The sequence below is a fragment of the Cebus imitator genome, unplaced genomic scaffold (genome assembly GCF_001604975.1).
Source record: "Cebus imitator isolate Cc_AM_T3 unplaced genomic scaffold, Cebus_imitator-1.0 Scaffold426, whole genome shotgun sequence".
In the NCBI taxonomy this organism is placed as follows: domain Eukaryota; kingdom Metazoa; phylum Chordata; class Mammalia; order Primates; family Cebidae; genus Cebus; species Cebus imitator.
In genome coordinates, this window is record NW_016107741.1 from 252,820 (window position 1) to 271,835 (window position 19,016).

Below are 19,016 nucleotides of genomic sequence, written 5' to 3' on the forward strand. Positions count from 1 at the left end.
CACTTTGGGAGGCCGAGGCGGGTGGATCACGAGGTCAAGAGATCAAGACCATCTTGGTCTACATGGTGAGACCCCCGTCTCTACTAAAAATACAAAAAATTAGCTGGGCATGGTGACAGGTGCCTGTAATCCCAGCTACTCAGGAGGCTGAGGCAGAAGAATTGCCTGAACCCAGGAGGCGGAGGTTGCGGTGAGCCGAGATCGCGCTCCAGCCTGGGTAACAAGAGCGAAACTCCGTCTCAAAAAAAAAAGTAATACAACAATTGTGTAACTGCTATGGAAGGGCGACTCACTCAGACATGTAGCCAAAGATGGAGACCGATGTGGACTTAGCTGGCAAAAGCTTTCAATTGGTCAAAAAAAAAAAAAAAAAAAAAAAAAAAAACCAGATTTTAAAAGCATTGCGAGGGAAGAGCATGAGCAAAGCATGGGAGTAACGGTGGGTTCCTTCAGGGAAGGCTGTCAACCTGGAGAGGCGGGAGCAAAAACAGAGGGCAGCAAAACAAGACTAAGAGGGGGTCATGAATCCCCTCTTAGACTAAGGGGAGAGTCTCTGAGTATCTAAGAACTGAGACGTGGGTACCACTGACAGGTAGGGAAGAGGGAAGGGCTAGGAAGTATTTTAGGAAGGGAAGGGTTTTAGGAAGATAGTATTGGGGATCAATGAAGGACGGCTTGGAAGAGAAGCGAGAACTCATAAAAGAGTTTAATAGTACGAGCAAGGCTGAAACAGGAGAGTCGTTTGAACCAGGGAGGTGGAGGTTGCTGTGAGCCAAGATCCCACCATTGCACTCCAGCCTGGGCAATAAGATGAAACTCCATCTTGTTTAGTGAAACAAGATGGAGTTTCACTAAACTCCATCTCAAAATGCATAAATAAATTAAATTAAATTAAATAGTATGAGCAAGGAAGAATGAGGTCTTGAACTAGCGCAGCCTCAGTGGGAATTTAAAGATAGAAATTAAAGGACCATTGCAGAGGTGAAACTTGCCTGGTGATAACTGGATGGGAAGGATAATGGACTCAGAAGAGTCCAAGATGATAGCAAAGGTCCTACCCTAAGTGGTAACATGTGGCATTAATGTTGACAGGAAAACTTCTAGTTTCATGTTCATACCAATTAATAAATGGTTTCTGGGGAACATTGTAGCAACAAGTTCTCTACTTGTGACTTCTATTTAAATAACTTTGTATAGATCATCCTCAAGTTGCTCGAAAAGGTTATTTTCAAACTATTTTCCCAGTTTATTTAACACATCTCAGTTAGTGTAGAAGAGTGACATATGAATGTGTATTTTCACAAAGTTATTAAAAAGAATACCTTACTTCTCTAAAAATAATTGCATTGTTTCCTAAATTATATACATCTACATGAAGAAGAGGTCATTGTCTGATGGCAATTTGCCAATGTGCTGTCCAGCAGCAGATAATCCCGAATTCACAACGTGTTAATAATCTGCTGGCTTTCCCATTCTGTTATACATCTGAACCATCTCTTATGATTGCAAATTGTCATGTAAAACCATTACTAGTCACTGATAATTTTGAAAGTGAATATGCCATAAAACACTCCTGTATTACAGCAGGAAACAAAAGAGACACTCAGTAGTTACACTTGCCTACTTCCTATTTATCTAAAACTGTTAAAACAACTCAAATATAAAATACATCCAGAAAGGATTTATGGACTTCCTGCCTTTCGCCATAGATTTATTGCTGATGTCCTGAAAACTGAAAATAAAATCTTCATTAAAACCCATTTATGTCTAGTGTTCCATTATTGCAATTCTAAGCTTGTGGGAATCATGTATATCCTACTGTTCAAAGGTCATAGCCAGGGTCTGATTTTTCACACACACAAAAAATTTGCAAACTCCTGCATAAATAGGTTAATGTGGTAGTAAAGTATCAATTATATACGTAAGATGTACATTTCTAGGTAAAATTTCCAATTTACCTTTTCCTGTTCTAAATAACTCCCACAAAACTATTCATGAATCCTAAAAACACATTTACCAATTATATTAAATCTGGAATAATACATTCAAAGTGAAAATGGTGAGTAATTTAAAATGTATAACTAAAATGTCTTTCCATACATTCAGAAAGAAGCAGACTGTCTTCTATTATGCACGTTGTATTTTATAATCTATTATGTTACCAAATAGAACAAACCTTTATGAATTGCTCACGTAGCAGCTTCATCGCTGTCAGTCTCTCTCTCCTAAGACTTCTATATCGGTACCACCTCTTCTGTTGTTCTTGAAATATTTTCTAGAATTACAAAACAAAATAGTGGTAAAAATTGGGCAAATTTTAATACTTACAAAACATAATTCTGCATTAACTTTAAAGGAATACTCTTTAAATCAATATTTCTGAACACTTTCTTTTAGACAACACTTAGGACGAATTTGAAACAACTGCATTCACCAATCACATGCTAAAATGATGTAATAACCTTTTTTATCCGTCATTGAGTAAAAAATTTTCTTTCTTATACATATTCAACACGTATGTCCTAATTCTTGATTTCAAATGAAGACTATTTGATGAACCTTCCTATAATTTGTTGACCATAGATAGGTAAGATCTACACAGAAATTAAAAAACATTCTAAGATTTTAAACATGTATTAAATTTTGGTCATTTCAATATGCACATAGATGAACCATCCAATAATGACTGCCTTTCTACACCTTCACCTAGTCTCCAACTACCAATTACAGTGTTCTCCTCTCCTCCATGTAGCGCTCACTCGCACAGTCATCCTCCTAGATTTTGTCATTCCCAATGACTTCAACACCTACGTAATATTAATAATAGCAACAATGAAGAGCAACCATGGGTCAGATCACATCCTGAAAAATTTAAATAAACCTTTTACATAGGAACCCTTTAATCCTCCAAACAACTCTGAGGTAGGTACTCTTACCATGTCTCCTTTAGTAGATAAGGAAACTGAGGCACAGAGATAAATAATTTGCCCATGATTTCCGAGCTAGCAATAGCCAAACTGGACTTGGATCCCAAGCAGTGTAGCTGCAGAGTCTCAGACCTTGACCACCACATTCAGCTGTTTCTCCATCTTCCCAACATACAGCCACTACCTCCCTGCCATTGTGGGTCACTCACTTCAGTACTACAGCTCAAAAGTCTGTTGGGACCTGACACCCACTGAATGGAGTACTTTTCACTGACCATTGCCCACCCCCATGTGATCAGGTAACTCAGTCCCAGCTGAAATTCCATCACTGGTTGTGATGACCACAGCCAGTCATCACAACCCCATCCCTGTATCTATGCGCTGCCCAACTCTCCCTAGATCAACACGCTCAGCTACACTCCAACCCCAAAAATTCCAACCCTACAGGTGTTCTTACACAAATATGCCAATTGGGCTTGCTTTAACTTCTTAATCGCTATGACACTGACTTCAGTTTGACCCCTAACGCTGCATGGCAATTATGTTCCCCTAGTCCATGAGTCCACTAACGGGCCCCCCTCTCTGGGCTCATGCTCTCTTCCTTCTTTGCTGGATGTCTGCATGAATTAATACTACCAGAGACATTGATACAATAGGTTAATCATAAAGCTAAGCCTGATACCAACAATCAGTTCTTCTTCTTCTCCCTCTTCTTCTTCTTCATGTTTCTGCTCATCTGTGATGCATTCATCAAGGACATTCAGCAACTTCAGAGAATGTTTATAATCACGTTTCTGCCTGTAACACATAGTAAGTAACATGGTCATATGTCATAAAGAGATGAAAAATTAATCCTATTCAAACCCAAACTGACTTGTCATAATTTATACTGTAAAGTAGCAAGGGAGTAATAGCAGCTGAAATCTTGTTTGGGGGGAAAGGTGAAATGAGTTGCTCTCAATCTGAAGGGATTCCTTCCTAACTGACTACTACAGCAGCTATCTTACATTCTTTACGTGCCAAAGACAAAGGAGGGTTTACTGCAGTATAAATCTCTCAGAAATAATCATTTTCTCTAAGAGCAGTTTACTTTTCATTTCCTCTTACTGAACAACATATGGGTTCTCATAAGTAGGTTCAAGAATATCATAGCCAATCATCCTGTAAGATTTCCCAAAAGAAATAACGATTTCTCCACTTTGGCACAACAATGATTTTGTAAAAGAAATAGTGAAACAATTTAACTAAAATAGATAACTTATTTACAACATAAGGTTATCCCTTTCTACATAATTGAGTATCGTTAAGGATGTACAGACTAAACATTGAGGACATTTATCTTTTATTCAGCTTCCATACTTCTAGAAATGGATAAAAATTAATTTTATAGGCAGACTCTTTTTATCTGGAAGGCAAAAAGAGGTCATCTTCATTGGCTTCTGGGTAATATCTCTCAATTCTGTTAAACCGAGGTGATAGAACTAAAGAAACTTACTTGCTTAGGGAACAGTCAAGTAAAATATGTTGTTCACTAGAGATGAAAATATGTACAGGACGATTTTTGAAATTATTTGCACCAATGAATACAAAGAAATAATATAAATATCATTATGCAAAAAAGCCAACATACTTTATAAGTTGTTTTTTCCTCAAAGCACGTTTACTTTTTTTCTTTGCTTTGCGGCGAGCCTCTGTATCCATTTCAGTCCTTTTTCTTTTTGCAGCAAGATCCTCGCTAATGCCAGCTAGATAGTAAATGAAAATGCACTATGTTAATGTTGACAAGTAGTTTATTTGCATATATTGACATCAATATGGGACATTATGGTTCAGCAATATCAGAAGGATATTTAAAATATATAAAGCAAAGATCATTTCAAAAAGCAAGATTTACTCACTTATTTTCTGTAAAATCTTTCAGGCATTAATATGAGTATTGCAATTCCAATTGGTATAACTGCAAATCACTTAATTGTCAGATGATGAAAAAGCAAGTAATTAAAAGTTTCTGTTTTTTAAGTGTGCAGAAAGGGTTATAAGCATAGACTTTAATTTCTACATTTATAAAATGTCCTACAATCAAGGGACATGGTTCCATGAAATACTGTCACAACTGATTATGTAAAGCACACGAAAAAGTATCTTATTTAATAAGACCACCAAAATGGTAGAAATAAGTTAATACGCAATAAGAAAAGTATTTTTAAGCAATCTACTGATTTATGCTATTAACTGTATTTTAATAAAAGAAGCAACATCCATGGGTATGAAAATGTAGGTTTAAATAAAGAAATACATTCAAAAACACTTTTGAAATACTTTCTTGGAGTTTTTATATGACATTTTTATCCATAGTGTTGTGTTTCAGAAAACTGTAATACTGCAAGGAATGCTTTCCTAAACACGATTTTGCATAAGAGATCTACCATCAAGCACTAAGAATAGTTTTCAGCAATCATAAAATATCTGCACCATAATACAAATATTTTTCAAATACAGTATCGATCTATAACACACTCAATGTATTAGGCAACTCACAAAACCAACACTTTGTCACCACCAAGTGAGCAAAGCTTTCCAAATATTCTGCTTGTATGAATTATCACTATAGAAAAGCTGAAAACTGAATTGAGCTTTTCAAAAATAAGAGTATTGTCTCCACTGTCTCTACAGAAATTTTCTCAAACATTTTTGAAAATATGGTCCTATAACAGTGCAACTAATATGTCACATGGCAATACAAAATTTACAAGTTTTTGGATCCAATGACATGTTTCTCACTGGGTAGAAGTTGTCTTTCCTTTTCTACTACACAGTTTATTGCTGGAATAATAATAGAAAATCATTTTAGAGAATTCAGTTTTCTCTTGTACTTTAAAGACAACAAAATCAGAAAGCTGTGACAACAGAATAGCTGAATTAGGAAGATGAAAAACTCATATTAAAAACTCTGGGTACATAGGGACAGGAAGAGGGGAACAACAGACACCTGGGCCTACTTGAGGGTGGAGGCTAGGAGGAAGGTGAGGATGAAAACCACCCATCAGGTACTATGCTTATAATCTGGGTGACAAAATAATCTGTATAGCAAACCCCTGTGACATGCAATGTATCTATGTAACAAACCTGCACATGTACCCCCAAACCTAAAGTAAAAAATTGAAAAAAAACTGATATATGACTTAATCTGCGTACACCAAAAGGATTGAATAGACCTGTTTCTCCTCCAATGGCCTCTAAAATCCCCCAAACAATTAAATTTCCATGTGTAAGAAAGAAAAGCCATCCCTCTCGCTTCACCATTGTTAGAAGCATTCTCACATTCAACATCAACAATCAAAAAGGTAAGAAAAATTTATCAAACAGATTATGGTAAATACTTATGTTAAATGCTACATATAAGAAGAAGGCATTTAAGACAGTCTTGTTGTCCACTAATTCATATAACCTGCTGTAACAGTTGTATGGCTGAAAACAATTTTCATAAACTACAGATACTTCCTAAAGCATACCTGCAGTATCTTCTGGCTTCTTGGTATCAACCCTATAAAAAAAGTTACAACAAAATTTTAACATAGGACTACACAAAATGCCATGTTTGTTGGGAAAAAATGTCTTACGTGAAATGTTCTGCATAGACTAGAAAAGTGATAACATGATCCAAAGCTGACTTTTCCTAAAAGACTATCCGACAGGCAACAGTGACTTAACACTTTACCCCTTGTGTTCATCTGTTTCAGCAAAAGGTTCTATTTCGCCATGCCCAGTAGTTACATCTTCCTCCCCTGTTTCTGTAAAAGGATTTCTCTCCTCACGCTCATCGCTTATTGGATCCTTTCCTGCATTAAAGTAAAAAAGACAAATTTTTAGAGGAAGACGGTATTGTGGACATTTTTCACGGAGAAATGTACTATTTGCGGACTTTTTTGGCTCTCTGCCAATTAAAGCTTTAAAGCAGAGCTATACATGGAATCACCGGCTCCTGACCATTTTATGGTGACATTTTTGGAAGCCCTTCGGGTTGAAGTCCCAGTAAACAGGGCACTAGAGGCCAGACTCCTTGGACCACTACAGGTCAGACCTCGCAGCCATGAAGAAGAGCTGGTCTGAGATCATCTTTAACCCTGCTATGAGGGGAAGCCTCCAACCGGAAGCCTAAGGGCCTTGAGCCTGCTTTGAAAACCTGGGGCGTCTTAGCACTTGCACGGTGGACTCCAAAGCCACGAAGGGCCGGGGGCCCTCGGGCTACCCATGTGACCCCCGCGCAGAAAGCAGACAGACTGTCCTCGGGTGTGCGCCTTCTTCCGGGTCCGCTTGGGCTGTGTTTACCTGCATGCTCCTTCTCGTGGGCGGCCATAACTTGAACCTTCAACTGGGCCTTGGCAGCCCTCCTGCTGCGCTTCCTGCTGACGGGTGCCATGGCTGGCCGTCCTGGGAAGCTACAGGCGACCCCTGAACCTGATGAGCGCAAAGACAACTAAGGAAGCTAAGGAAAAGAGGCGTCGAAAAGGAAAGCCATCGGGATCGCGAGTTCAAGATGGGTGGGGCTGACCCTCCCCGAGTCTCCTGTGGGAGCAGGAGGGGACGGAGAAGATGCCAGTGTCCCCTCCCGTCCTGGCTCGTCCAGCCCGTCCCCCGGGGTGGCTGCAGAGTTCACAGCTGCCTCACACACCTCAACTCAACGGCCTCTGCAGGATCCTCCCCGCGCCTTTGGGACAGAGTTCAGCCTTGCCCCTGGATCCCCAAGAGACCCTGACTGGCTGGGAGGGCCGCAGAGTGACACAGGGTCTCCCTAGCCATCTCCAGAGGAATGTCAGGGGCTTCACTGCCACTCGCCCTCCTGGATGCACAGGGCATCCCCAGTGACCTGAAGTGTCCTGTCCTGACAGGATGTTGGGCAGGGGGGACCCACTCAAACTGTCCCCCACAACGCCCCCGGCCCGCCCCACTCCCCCTCCCACCGTCAGCCCCTCCCCCCTGCACACCTACAGAAGCCCCCAGGACACTCCGGGTCCTGGGGGGTCACGAAGGTGGCTCCAACTCCCTCCCTGCTCCAGCTCACCCCGGTCTACCCTCAGTGCCTCGCCCTGACCCAGGCCCCAGGTGAGGACCTCAGGACCATTTCCTCACAGGTCAGCCGGCACCCAGCTCTTCACACCCTGGTTCCCAGAGGGTCTCGTGCCCACCTTCCCACCTCCCCGCCTCAAGCGTGTCACCTGAGGGACCCCTGATATGTCTCCTTCACAGAACCTACAGACGCTGGCACCACAAGACTCTGTTGGAAAGAGACCCGACCTGGCTTCCCGCGCTCCTCGCTGATTGGTCAGCTCAGTGCGCATGCGGGTGAAGGACTGCGTGGCGCCAAACCCCTGCTGCCACGCCTCTCCTTCCCCCTAAGGGACCGACCATGGGTTACTGTGGACTGGAGTGGGTGTGGCTCTTTGGGGCCTCCGTCCCCACAATCTTCTGGCTCCTCCTCTTGGGGTGGGATGCAAGGACTCCGGATGGAGGCCAAGTGGACGAGGCCTCCTAGGATCTCGTCCCTGGGCTCGTTCCAGCCACCCCTGCCCCTTTGGCTGGAATGGCCATCGCCCTACGGGTGTTGCCCAGGCTCCTTTCCATGCCCTTTGTGCTTCCAACATGCCCAGTTACATCCTTTTCGTCAATGGATTGCGCTTTTATGATTTCTGTTTTTGAGACTGAGTCTTCCTCTATTGCCCAGGCTGGAGTGCAGTGGTGCAATCTCGGCTCACTGCAACCTCTGCCTTCCGGGTTGAAGCGTTTCTTCTGCCTCAACCTCCCGAGGAGCTGAGATTACAGGCTCCTGACACCATGCCCTGTTAATTTTTTTTTTTTTGTATTTTTAGTAGAGATGGGATTTCACCATGTTGGCCAGGCTGATCTCAAACTCCTGACCTCAGGTGATCCGCCTGCCTAGGCCTCTCAAAGTGCTGAGGTTACAAGTATGAGCCACCCCGCCCGGCCCATAACCCTTTTTGTTTCCTCACTATTTTTCTTGCCCATAGGCTTGCCTAGGCTTGCCCACAAACCGTCATGCTCCAGACTTTTCCAGACATATCCCACAACCTTCACCCTCAAATGCCTTAATACTTATCGTTAACTCAGCTTGTTTCCACCTCCAGTCTTCTAAAATGGGGAGTAAAGGTTGTTTTGGAGTTGGGAGTGAATAAATATTGCCTAGAGTTGGTAAATCAAGCTGCAGAGGTTCATTATGTTATAAAATTATAAAGGCAGTCATCAGGAAAACTAATCAACAGCCTTTAATGTCTATATGACCAGAAAGAGCACACACAAAGCATACAAATACTGTAGTAAAAGTTGGAAAATAAAGAAAATACTACAAACAGAGACCATAACATAACATAAAGGAGCAGAATTAAGGCCAAGTGAATCTGTTGAGCAAGAAATATGAATGAGATAAACTCACATTCTAAAGGAAATGACTTCCAACTTGGATCCAAATAAAAACCTAAGTATATGCTATATGTAAGAATGGAATCAAAATGATACAAAAATATGTATCAGAAAAATAAGAAGAGGAAAATATGGATCTGGGAATCAATATCTCACAAATGTAAAATAATGCAAAAAAATAAATGAATAAACTAAAGGCAGAGCACATTGAACAAGAGAAGGGCACAATCTACTCTGACAATCTGACATGAATCATTTTGTGCTTAACACAGCGTCAACATGCTTAAACCCAAAACCCTAGAAAAGAAAAGAAAAACAACCAATGAAATGAACAGTGTTATGAGACTTTTAACCCTGTCTATCCAGGAGAAACCAAATACAAATGTATTGTCTTGTATACAGCCATAGTATCTTGAATTGCTCTCTTGGCAGTAGAGTGAGCATTTTCTTTCACTTTCAACCAATGAACCCTCATCACATCCTATAGTACTTCCTTGGCCGTTACTACAGTCTATTCTACCTACAGTTTCCCCAAAAAATAAAAAATTAGAAAGACTTACATTAGCAAATAGGAGAAAAGTTTTCTTGTTGCTGTGTGTGTACATGTCTGCATGTGAATGTGTGTATGTGTGTGAGATGTTTGTTGTTTGTTTGTTTCAGATGGAGTTTTACTCTTGTCCCCCAGACTAGAGTGCAGGGGTACAATCTTGGCTCACTACAACCTCTGCCTCCTGAGTTCAAGCAATTCTCCTGCCTCAGCCTCTAGAGTAGCTGGAATTACAGGTGCCCGATACCACACCCGGCTAATTTTGTATGTTTAGCAGAGACGGGGTTTCACCATATTGACCAGGTTGGTCTTGAACTCTCGACCTCAAGTGATCTGCCCTCCTCAGCCTCCCAAAGTTCTGGGATTACAGGCATGAGCCACTGTGCCTGACCTGGTTTTGTTTGTTTATTTAACATGAAAGCCAGCACTAAATGATCTTCAAACTATCTTCATAACTTAAAAATACATGTTCGCATGATACCTTTTTCACTTTCAGTGTGAAAACAGCATGGAAGGTAATGTTCCATTCTGGTGCACTAAAGGATAATGGTGTTGTATTTGAGAAGAAAGGAAGGGAGCTGTGGTCTGGCAACTGTTGCCCACAGCACTGCAAAAAGCCACCTTAGAGCTGTTTCAGGCTGTTTCAAGTTCCAGGTCATTTTGAATTCCTGCCCTAGAAGCTATACATACTCAGAGAAAGAGTTCAGTCTTGGCCCATGATATTGGACTGAATACCTCAGCCACTTTTCTACAGACTAAATAACATAAACTCCTTTTACTTTTCTTCAAAGTTCTTAAAATAAAACTTCAACAATGTCTCCTTGAAGCTGTTAGGAGTGCTTCAAAATTCTCTCTTTCTTTTATATTGTCTTTTCTTGTTTGTTTGGTTTTGGTATAAAGAAAGCCTAAACCTGGATGCAGTTAGTAGGAATCTGAGAAGGCTAAGTTCAAAATCTCAGAGGAGATTTTCTTTATATTTTCTATGTTTTATATTCCTTTCATAAATTCTGATATGAATACTTTCCTAGTAAGAATATTTGTATCATAGTTTAACATTTCATTTATCTTGGTGTGCAAACTAGCATTTGTTTTATTAAAACAATCTAAATGTATTAAGGAATTAGATTAAAGGGAAATTAAATTAAAACATAATTTAAAAGAAATTATTATCTCCAAATAGAGAAAAGCAGAGGCATAAAGATGTTGTGACCGAGTCCATGAGGAAGGGAGTCAGGGAAAATGATGTACCAGACTACTGAGTGGCTTGGACACTGTATTAGTCCATTTTCAAATTGCTATAAAGAACCAAGACTGGGTAATTAATGAAGAAAAACTGTTTAATTGGCTCACAGTTCCACAAGCAATCCAGCAAGCGTGGCTGGGGAAGTCCCAAGAAAGTTACAATTGTGGCAGAAGGTGAAGGGGAAGCAGGCAACTTCTTCACATGGCGGAGCAGGAGGAAGAGAGTGAAGGGGAAGGTTCTACACACTTTTAAACAACCAGATCTCGTGAGGAATCACTCACTACCAAGAGAGCAGCAAGGGAGAAGTCTGCCCTCATGATCTAATCACCTCCCACCAGGCCCCTCAATATAAGGGTTACAATTTTACCTGAGACTGGTGTGGGGACACAGAGCCAAACCATATCAGACAGAAAGTCGAGCTCTTCATAAAGCACTAATGTTCCAAATTGGAAGAAAGGTAAGCTAGCTTTTTCCAAATGCCAGCCTCCAAAGACCTCCAGATTAAGACTTCAAACATGTTTCAGGTTTGTCACATGGCTCTCCTCTTATTGGACCTCTCTCCAGGAAAACCAAAATTTACCCCACCCACATGCTTCTGATATTATTAATGTTCCTTCCTAGGCAGACAAATCCTATCAGAATTTCAAACCTACCCTAAATGTTTCCTCTTTAATGCAGTCGTTCACCCAATCCTTTTAAATATGTGAGACACTCTTTCTCTTTGCAATGCATTTAGAGCTTTTATCTGTCATGGGAAATTTGCCTTATATTGCGGTTATTTGGGAAGTCATATTCCCCATTAAACTACATCTGAAGGTCAAGAACAGTTTTGCAGGTATCTGTATAATATGGAGTACTCGATGTACACCGACCATATTGAATCTGACAAAATTGAAATTAATGGAGCTTTTTATCTTTAAAACAGAAAAATAATAACGAAAAAGCACAACTCACAGAGTACTTGAACTTACATCGTTCTGCTAAGTGGTATTTTTATGAGTCCTAAATGCTCTGCACTATGCTAATGAAAGACAAGATTGCAAATTATTGCCTGGGCTTCCCAGAGAGATGTTGGCACAGGACTCTGGCCTGCTAGTTTAAAAAAAAAAAAAAAAAAACCTTTTCTCTCAGCATAGAAAAACAGGTTCCTGATTTGTGTAGTAGAGGCCAGCTCCTTTCTAAATTATATGCAGACACTGCTCTGTGTATTTTAAGTGAATTGGTGTCTTTATGTAATCTCTGAAGGTCTCCATAATTCCTTGTTAACATGATGGGGTTTCTGATGTGCTTTTCTCCATGCACAATCATAAGTTACTACAGAGAATGGCACTCAGAAGTCAACAAAAGCTCTTTATCAAGTATGACTACAAAATAATAGAACTCAGATGGCATAATATAAATAAATGCTTCTTTGTCCCCCAGTTTATCATATGAGATGCTATACATATAGGACATCCATGCTATCATTGATCAAAATGATTATGAAAGTACTTTCAGCAGCTAGGGCACATTCTTCTAAACATTCCTAAATATGTCAGCTCTCCAAAATATCAGGGGTGTGTGGGTTTTTTGAATACCCAAAGTTGTTAAAAATCAATTCTGGGGCCAGGATCCTAACTTTGGTGTGTGTACACATGCTCACACATTTGCAAAGGTGAATGCTTGTGTGTGGGCATGTGCACATGTGCATGCATTCGTGTGCATAGATATTAATGTGCATGGTGAAAATATGCAGATGTATGAATAAGCATGCCTTTTATCTCTATATCAGCACAGGAAGAAGCATGGAGCAGCAAGCACTAGAATGATACATCTCACCGTCCCTGGGTCTGGGAATTTCAGATACATTTTATAATATTTTCTTGTTTATTTATATTTTCCAATTTTTCTATACAAATTTCTTGCTTACGTAAGAAGCAAATAAAGAGGAAAAAAGGAAAAAGAGAGACAAAAAAAGTATTTCTAAAACCTTCAGAAGTCTATGAATTCTGATGAATGCAGTAGTCTATTAGTTTCCCACTGCTGCTGTAACAAATTACAACAAGTGAGTTTCATAAACAATAAAGATGGATTATCTTACTGTTCTGGCTGTTAGAAATCCCAAATGCAACTCACTGAGCAAAATCCAAGGTGTCAGCAGGACAGGTTCCTTCTGAAGTCTCCAGAGAATAATCCGTTCCTTGCCTTTTCCAGCTTTTAGAGGCTTCCTGCACTCCTTGACTTGTAGCCCTGATTTCCATTTGTTAAAGCCAGCAACACCTTGCCTATTCATTCTCATGCTGCCAGCTCACTGGTTCCCTCTTCTGCTTCTTTTAAGGATGCCTGTGATTACATCGGACCCACCCAGGTAATCCAGGATAATTTCCCCCATTTAAGATTGGCTGATTGGCAACCTTGGTTCCATGTGCAACAGTGATTCTTCTTTGACATGTAACCTCACATAGTCACAGATTCTGAGAATTAGGATCTAGACATCTTAGAGAGGTCATTATTCTACCTACTACAAGAGGGTAACTGGAAAAACTTGTGGTTCCATCACAATTTAGCTAACGATATCATTTTTTATCACCTACCTTACTGATCAGTATATAGTAGCTTTATGCTGAAGAAAAAGTGTCAGTTCAACAGGTTTAATGACTCCCCAGATAGCCATTGCCTGGCTGAGACCTCTTAAAAACAATACTGCCAAGAGAGAGGTGATGGGCATGTTTTGGGCTAAGTCACAGATAGTATGGAGAAGCTGTTGTATCAGAAGTAGGAGGCTAAGGCTGGACCACACTCAGACACTAATCAGCCAAATGCTATCAACCAAGACGTCACCATCCGTAAACTCAGCAATAAATGAGGGGGTTGGGTCATACACGAACTCAATCCCCTCCATAAGTATTTGACAATCATGCAAGAAAAAGCTACACCCATCAGTATCATCTAAAAACATCATTCCTAGTCCCACTTTCAATCTGTTATACAGGCTTCCCATTCAGCCAAGGAGATCTCAGACTTCATCCTACATACATTAAGCTCACACACAATTGTTTGACTTAGGAAGCTCCCATCAACAGTAATAACCTCCTCTTTTATCTTTACCATATTCCATATTTTCTAGACCATTTGATTTGCAAACATTTTTGTAAACTTGGTGACTTGCCTTTTTACTGTATTTATGATTTCTTCATGCAGCAGAAGTTTTCAGTTTTGGTGAAGTTCAATTTATTGCTTTTATCTTTATTTTATTTTATTTTATTTTATTTTACTTTATTTTATTTAGACAAAGCCTAGCTCTATCAATCACCTAGGCTGGAGGGTAGAGTGCAGTGGCAAGATCTCAGCTCACTGCAACCTCTACCTCCCAGGTTCAAGCGATTCTCCTGCCTCAGCCTCCTTAGTAGCTGGGATTACAGATGCCTGCCACCACGCCCAGCTAATTTTTATATTTTTAGTAGAGACAGGGTTTCACTGTGTTGGCCAGGCTAGTCTCGAACTCCTGACCTCATGATCTACCCGCCTCAGCCTCCCAAAGTGGTGGGATTACAAGCGTGAGCCACTGCGCGCAGACTACTTTTATCTCTTTAGATCATACGTTTGGTGTCATAACAAAGACAACTTTGCCTAATCTCATGTCATGAAGATTTTCTATTGTAATTTTACATGTTTCATTTAGATCTGTGATCCATTTTGAGTTAAGTTTTGTATATGGTGTGAGGTTTAGGCAAAGTAACTTTTTTTGGCAAATAAGCATTCAATTGTTTTAGCATCATTTGTTAAAAAGACAGTCCTTTCCCCATTTTTTCTTTGCACCTTTGTCTAAACCCAACTGATGACATTTATATGACTACATTTGTGTACTCAGTTTTTTCTATCTGTCTGAGTGTCTATCTTTTGTCCAATACAACCCTGTCTTGACATTTGAGGTATGTTGTTTGGAGTTCATAGGTATCTATTGGAAAGTTGGCTACTTTTTGATTTCCTAAAATGCATTGCTCACATTTTACAGAAAACTGAGAAATAATATAAATTTGTAAATATAGACTTTCAACAACATGGAAAACATGGTCTAACAAAAGTAAAATTTAAAAGGACACTAATATGTACTTGAATATGCAATATTCTGACATGTCTATATTAAAAACATTTTGTAAATATCTGATTCTTGCATATATACACAGAGTCATCATGAATACAGCAGTTACCAATTCAGGCTGACTTTAGCTACTTTTTATGGGCAACTTAATCACCACGAATGGCAGGCATATTGTGGAGCTGAACTTCCAAAATGGAGAAATACTCCTGGTAAACTCATGAACAAAAGAGTGTACGATCTATCCTCAAATTATATAAAAGTTATAATCTGTAATGTATATTAAAATTGTGGGGAAAATGTTTCTGCTTTACATAAAATTGTTTAATTTTAGCTTCTGATGATTGTGAACAGCTTTTTACTTACTTGGATGTAAAACGCCACCTGGATTGTCATGCTGTATTGTTCAATGTATTTGTTGGACACTGCCTTACTCTGCATAAGATGCAGTGCAATCCACCAATAATCGTGACAATTTAAAAATTACCCTATAAATACCCAAAAGTTCCCCAGTAGGGGAACCACGAAGCTTCATTACAACTAATTGCCTTATAACATATTAAATATTTGGGTTTTATGATTAGGAACTCTTTTTGTCTTGAATGACCCTTCAACAACTTGAGTCATGTATAAAGGTTAAATAGTAGTAGCAACGTGGTTATTATTTCCAAAGCGTTAAACACTCTGGGCTCTGATAAACACGCCTGATGTGTCACAATCAATTAGAAAGCCATCCAGTGTGAATGAGTTTCTGACATTGAGAAATACTACTGGCATCTGTTAAACAGGCCACAGAGATTGGGCTCCTCAGACATACCACTGCCTTTGAGCTACATTATCCTTCTAATACCAAAGGCAAGGCCAAGTGCTTGCAAAGACAACCATCCAATAGGAGCTATCTATGCTTTGGGACTAAACATATATTCTATTCTCTTAATGTGGCAGGACTTTTGTCACCTTGAAACAACCTTGTGTAGCTCAAAGATATAAGAATGGTCCAGAACATTTCACAAGTTTCAAAATGAACTCTCTGTGTGGAAAGCACATTGGCACATAAAACATAAAAATGGACAAATCTCACGAAAACCTTCCTCTTTGGCATCATATCAAATTTTAGTTTTGTTTGACTCATGCTTAGGCAAAGCATCCCTGGGATAAACAATCTACTTGCTACTGCAATAGGAAGGTAGTGCTTGAAAGGAGAGGATGCCAAATTGTATGTAGTATAGCTATATAATAAAGAGTTATGAATTCCAAACAATTTGGTCTAAAGTTATATCAAAGGATGGTAACTCTGCAATTGAACAAGAAGGAAGGTGAATTTTTTTTGTCATTTTATAACAGTTATTGACTGTAGCAATTCATAATATTAGAAATAACTGTACATTTAGAAGGGGGCTTTTAAGTAAAAGTATTTAAAATAAAAGAAAAAACAATTTCCTGACCACTATTACTCAAGTGTAAAAACTGAACTTATTTCTGCATGTGTTTCTTCTTTCCAAAAGATTTTTTTCAATTTCTTCTAAAATAAAAACTAGTATATATGCAGAACGTGCATGCTTGTTATATAGGTATACATGTGCCATGGTGATTTGCTGCACTTATTGACCTGTCCTCTAAGTTTCCTCCCCTCACCCTCCTACCCCCAAACAGGCCCTGGTATGGGTTGTTCTGCTCTCTGTGTCCATGTGTTCTCATTGTTTAACTCCCACTTTTGAGTGAGAACATGCAGTGTTTGGTTTTCTGTTCCTGTGTTAGTTTGCTGAGAATGATGGCTTCTAGCTTCAACCATGCCCTTGCAAAGGACATGATCTCGTTCCTTTTTGTGGCTGCATAGTATTCCATGGTGTATATGTACCATGTTTACTTTATCCAGTCTGTCATGGATGGGCATTTGAGTTGGTTCCATGTCTTTGCTATGTCAAACTACCATTGACATTCTTACAGAATCAGAAAAAATTATTCTAAATTTCATATGGAATCAAAGAAGACTCCATATAGCCAAGAAAATCCTAAGCAAAAAGAACAAAGCTGGAAGCATCACACTACCTGACTTCAAACTATACTACAAGGCTACAGTAACCAAAACAGCATGGAACTGGAACCAAAACAGACATATAGACCAATGGAGGAGAACAGAGACCTCAGAAACAACACTGCACATCTGCATTCATCTGATATTCAACAAACCTGCCAAAAATAAGCAATGGGGAAAGAATCTCCTATTCAGTAAATGGTGCTGGGAAGGTTCATATAAAAAAAAAAAATCTCATGAAGCATAAGATTCAACAGGAACACTTTGTTAAGTTGAGGAGATGGAGGCAAAATTAGGAACAACATATAACAAATATATGTTGCTATAACATATATTTGAACAGTATTAGACCAGCATTAACAATATATGTCTAGTGAATGTACTTAGGCTAACCACTTTACACAACAGAGAACTAGAAAAATCTGTCATGTCAGAGTTTTGAAAACTGTGTCATATTTTATATGGTCCAGGAGCAGTTTGGTAATAGAATTATAAGATTATAAGATGTCCCTCTGTGATAAGTGTGAAATATATTTTTAGGCAAATAGTTCCCTGTTTTTTTCAGTTTAGCACAATACAGATACTTATGTACCAGCATTTGATGTTCTTAGGATAGATATTTTCAACTATAAAGTACAGAATGATTCTCTCATCATAACTTAACAGGAAAAGTAAATTGAAAGTTTAATTGGTAGTCAATTTACATATTCTAAGTCAAATATCCTGATTTCTAATCTTAATTATAAAAATTATAAAAATATGGGTTTAGTTTGGCATTGTTGAAAAAGCAGATGTTTTTGTTTGTCTGAAAAATTATCCAATTATCCTCATTCATCATTTGATTATATCTTTGACCACTGACTGAACATTCTACATTCTTCTCAGTTAAGACAAAAAAGTTGAACACTATTAACCAGGTTGCTCAAATTAACATTTGCAGAAGACAAATATGCAAAATACAACTATATAATACACATTTTTTTTCCGAGGGCATTTGAAAAATTCACCAGCATAGATCAAATATTGGACCAGAAAGCTAGTCACAAACTATGAGAGTCATATAGATTATGTTCTCAGAACAGAAATGAATTAAAATAGAAATCAATTACAAAATAAGATTAATATCATACCTCCAATTATTTTCAAATTAGGCAATATACTTCTAAAATAATAAAAGCCCCAAACAAAAGCTGAAGTTAGACAATATTCTGAGGTGAACAATGAAAATAAAACATTGGATATTGCGGGGTAGAGCTAAAATTGTGCTTAGAGGAACAAACCTTCAGTGTCACTGAATGGATGTGCCCTGTCGTTTTCCACTTTATCCCAGGTCATCCTCATTCTTTGTCTTTTAGGGAATCCTATTGTTTCCTGAATCCAATTACATGAAAGCACATATTTATTTTTTCTCTTAGGCATAATTTTATGGCCTTCACTACAGACTTACAATGCACAGCTTGAGGCTAAAGAATCGTCTAGCTGTGTTTTGCTATTGTTTGTGTATTTCTAGATATTCAGTATCATTTTAGCTTTCTAAAATGATCTACCAAAAACTGGCTTTTGTTTTGCTTTCTTTCTTTTTCCACTTGACTGATTGCTTAAGGAACAAAATCTGACACATCATCTGATTAAAATGCCAAACACCCTTGTATCCCATCTTCTTCAGATATGTTTTGAAAATATCCCTTATATTAATGAAAGTCATTCATTCTGTATCATTGTGTATAACTCATTCCATAGCAGAGAAAATA

At 39.0% G+C, this 19,016-nt stretch overlaps 1 protein-coding gene across 1 annotated transcript in view; it reads right to left on the reverse strand.

The window, feature by feature from the left end:
- Positions 1-8,266, reverse strand: part of FAM9B (family with sequence similarity 9 member B) — a 9,444-nt gene extending 1,178 nt beyond the window's left edge. Inside the window, exons 1-7 of the mRNA XM_017509899.2 lie at positions 8,182-8,266; positions 7,257-7,385; positions 6,646-6,766; positions 6,440-6,471; positions 4,558-4,672; positions 3,614-3,725; positions 2,177-2,275 (exon numbers count right to left, since the gene is read on the reverse strand). Of these exons, the coding sequence (XP_017365388.1) occupies positions 2,177-2,275; positions 3,614-3,725; positions 4,558-4,672; positions 6,440-6,471; positions 6,646-6,766; positions 7,257-7,385; positions 8,182-8,266 (693 nt within the window). The remainder of the gene's footprint in view (positions 1-2,176; positions 2,276-3,613; positions 3,726-4,557; positions 4,673-6,439; positions 6,472-6,645; positions 6,767-7,256; positions 7,386-8,181) is intronic.
- Positions 8,267-19,016: the final 10,750 nt, after the last annotated feature.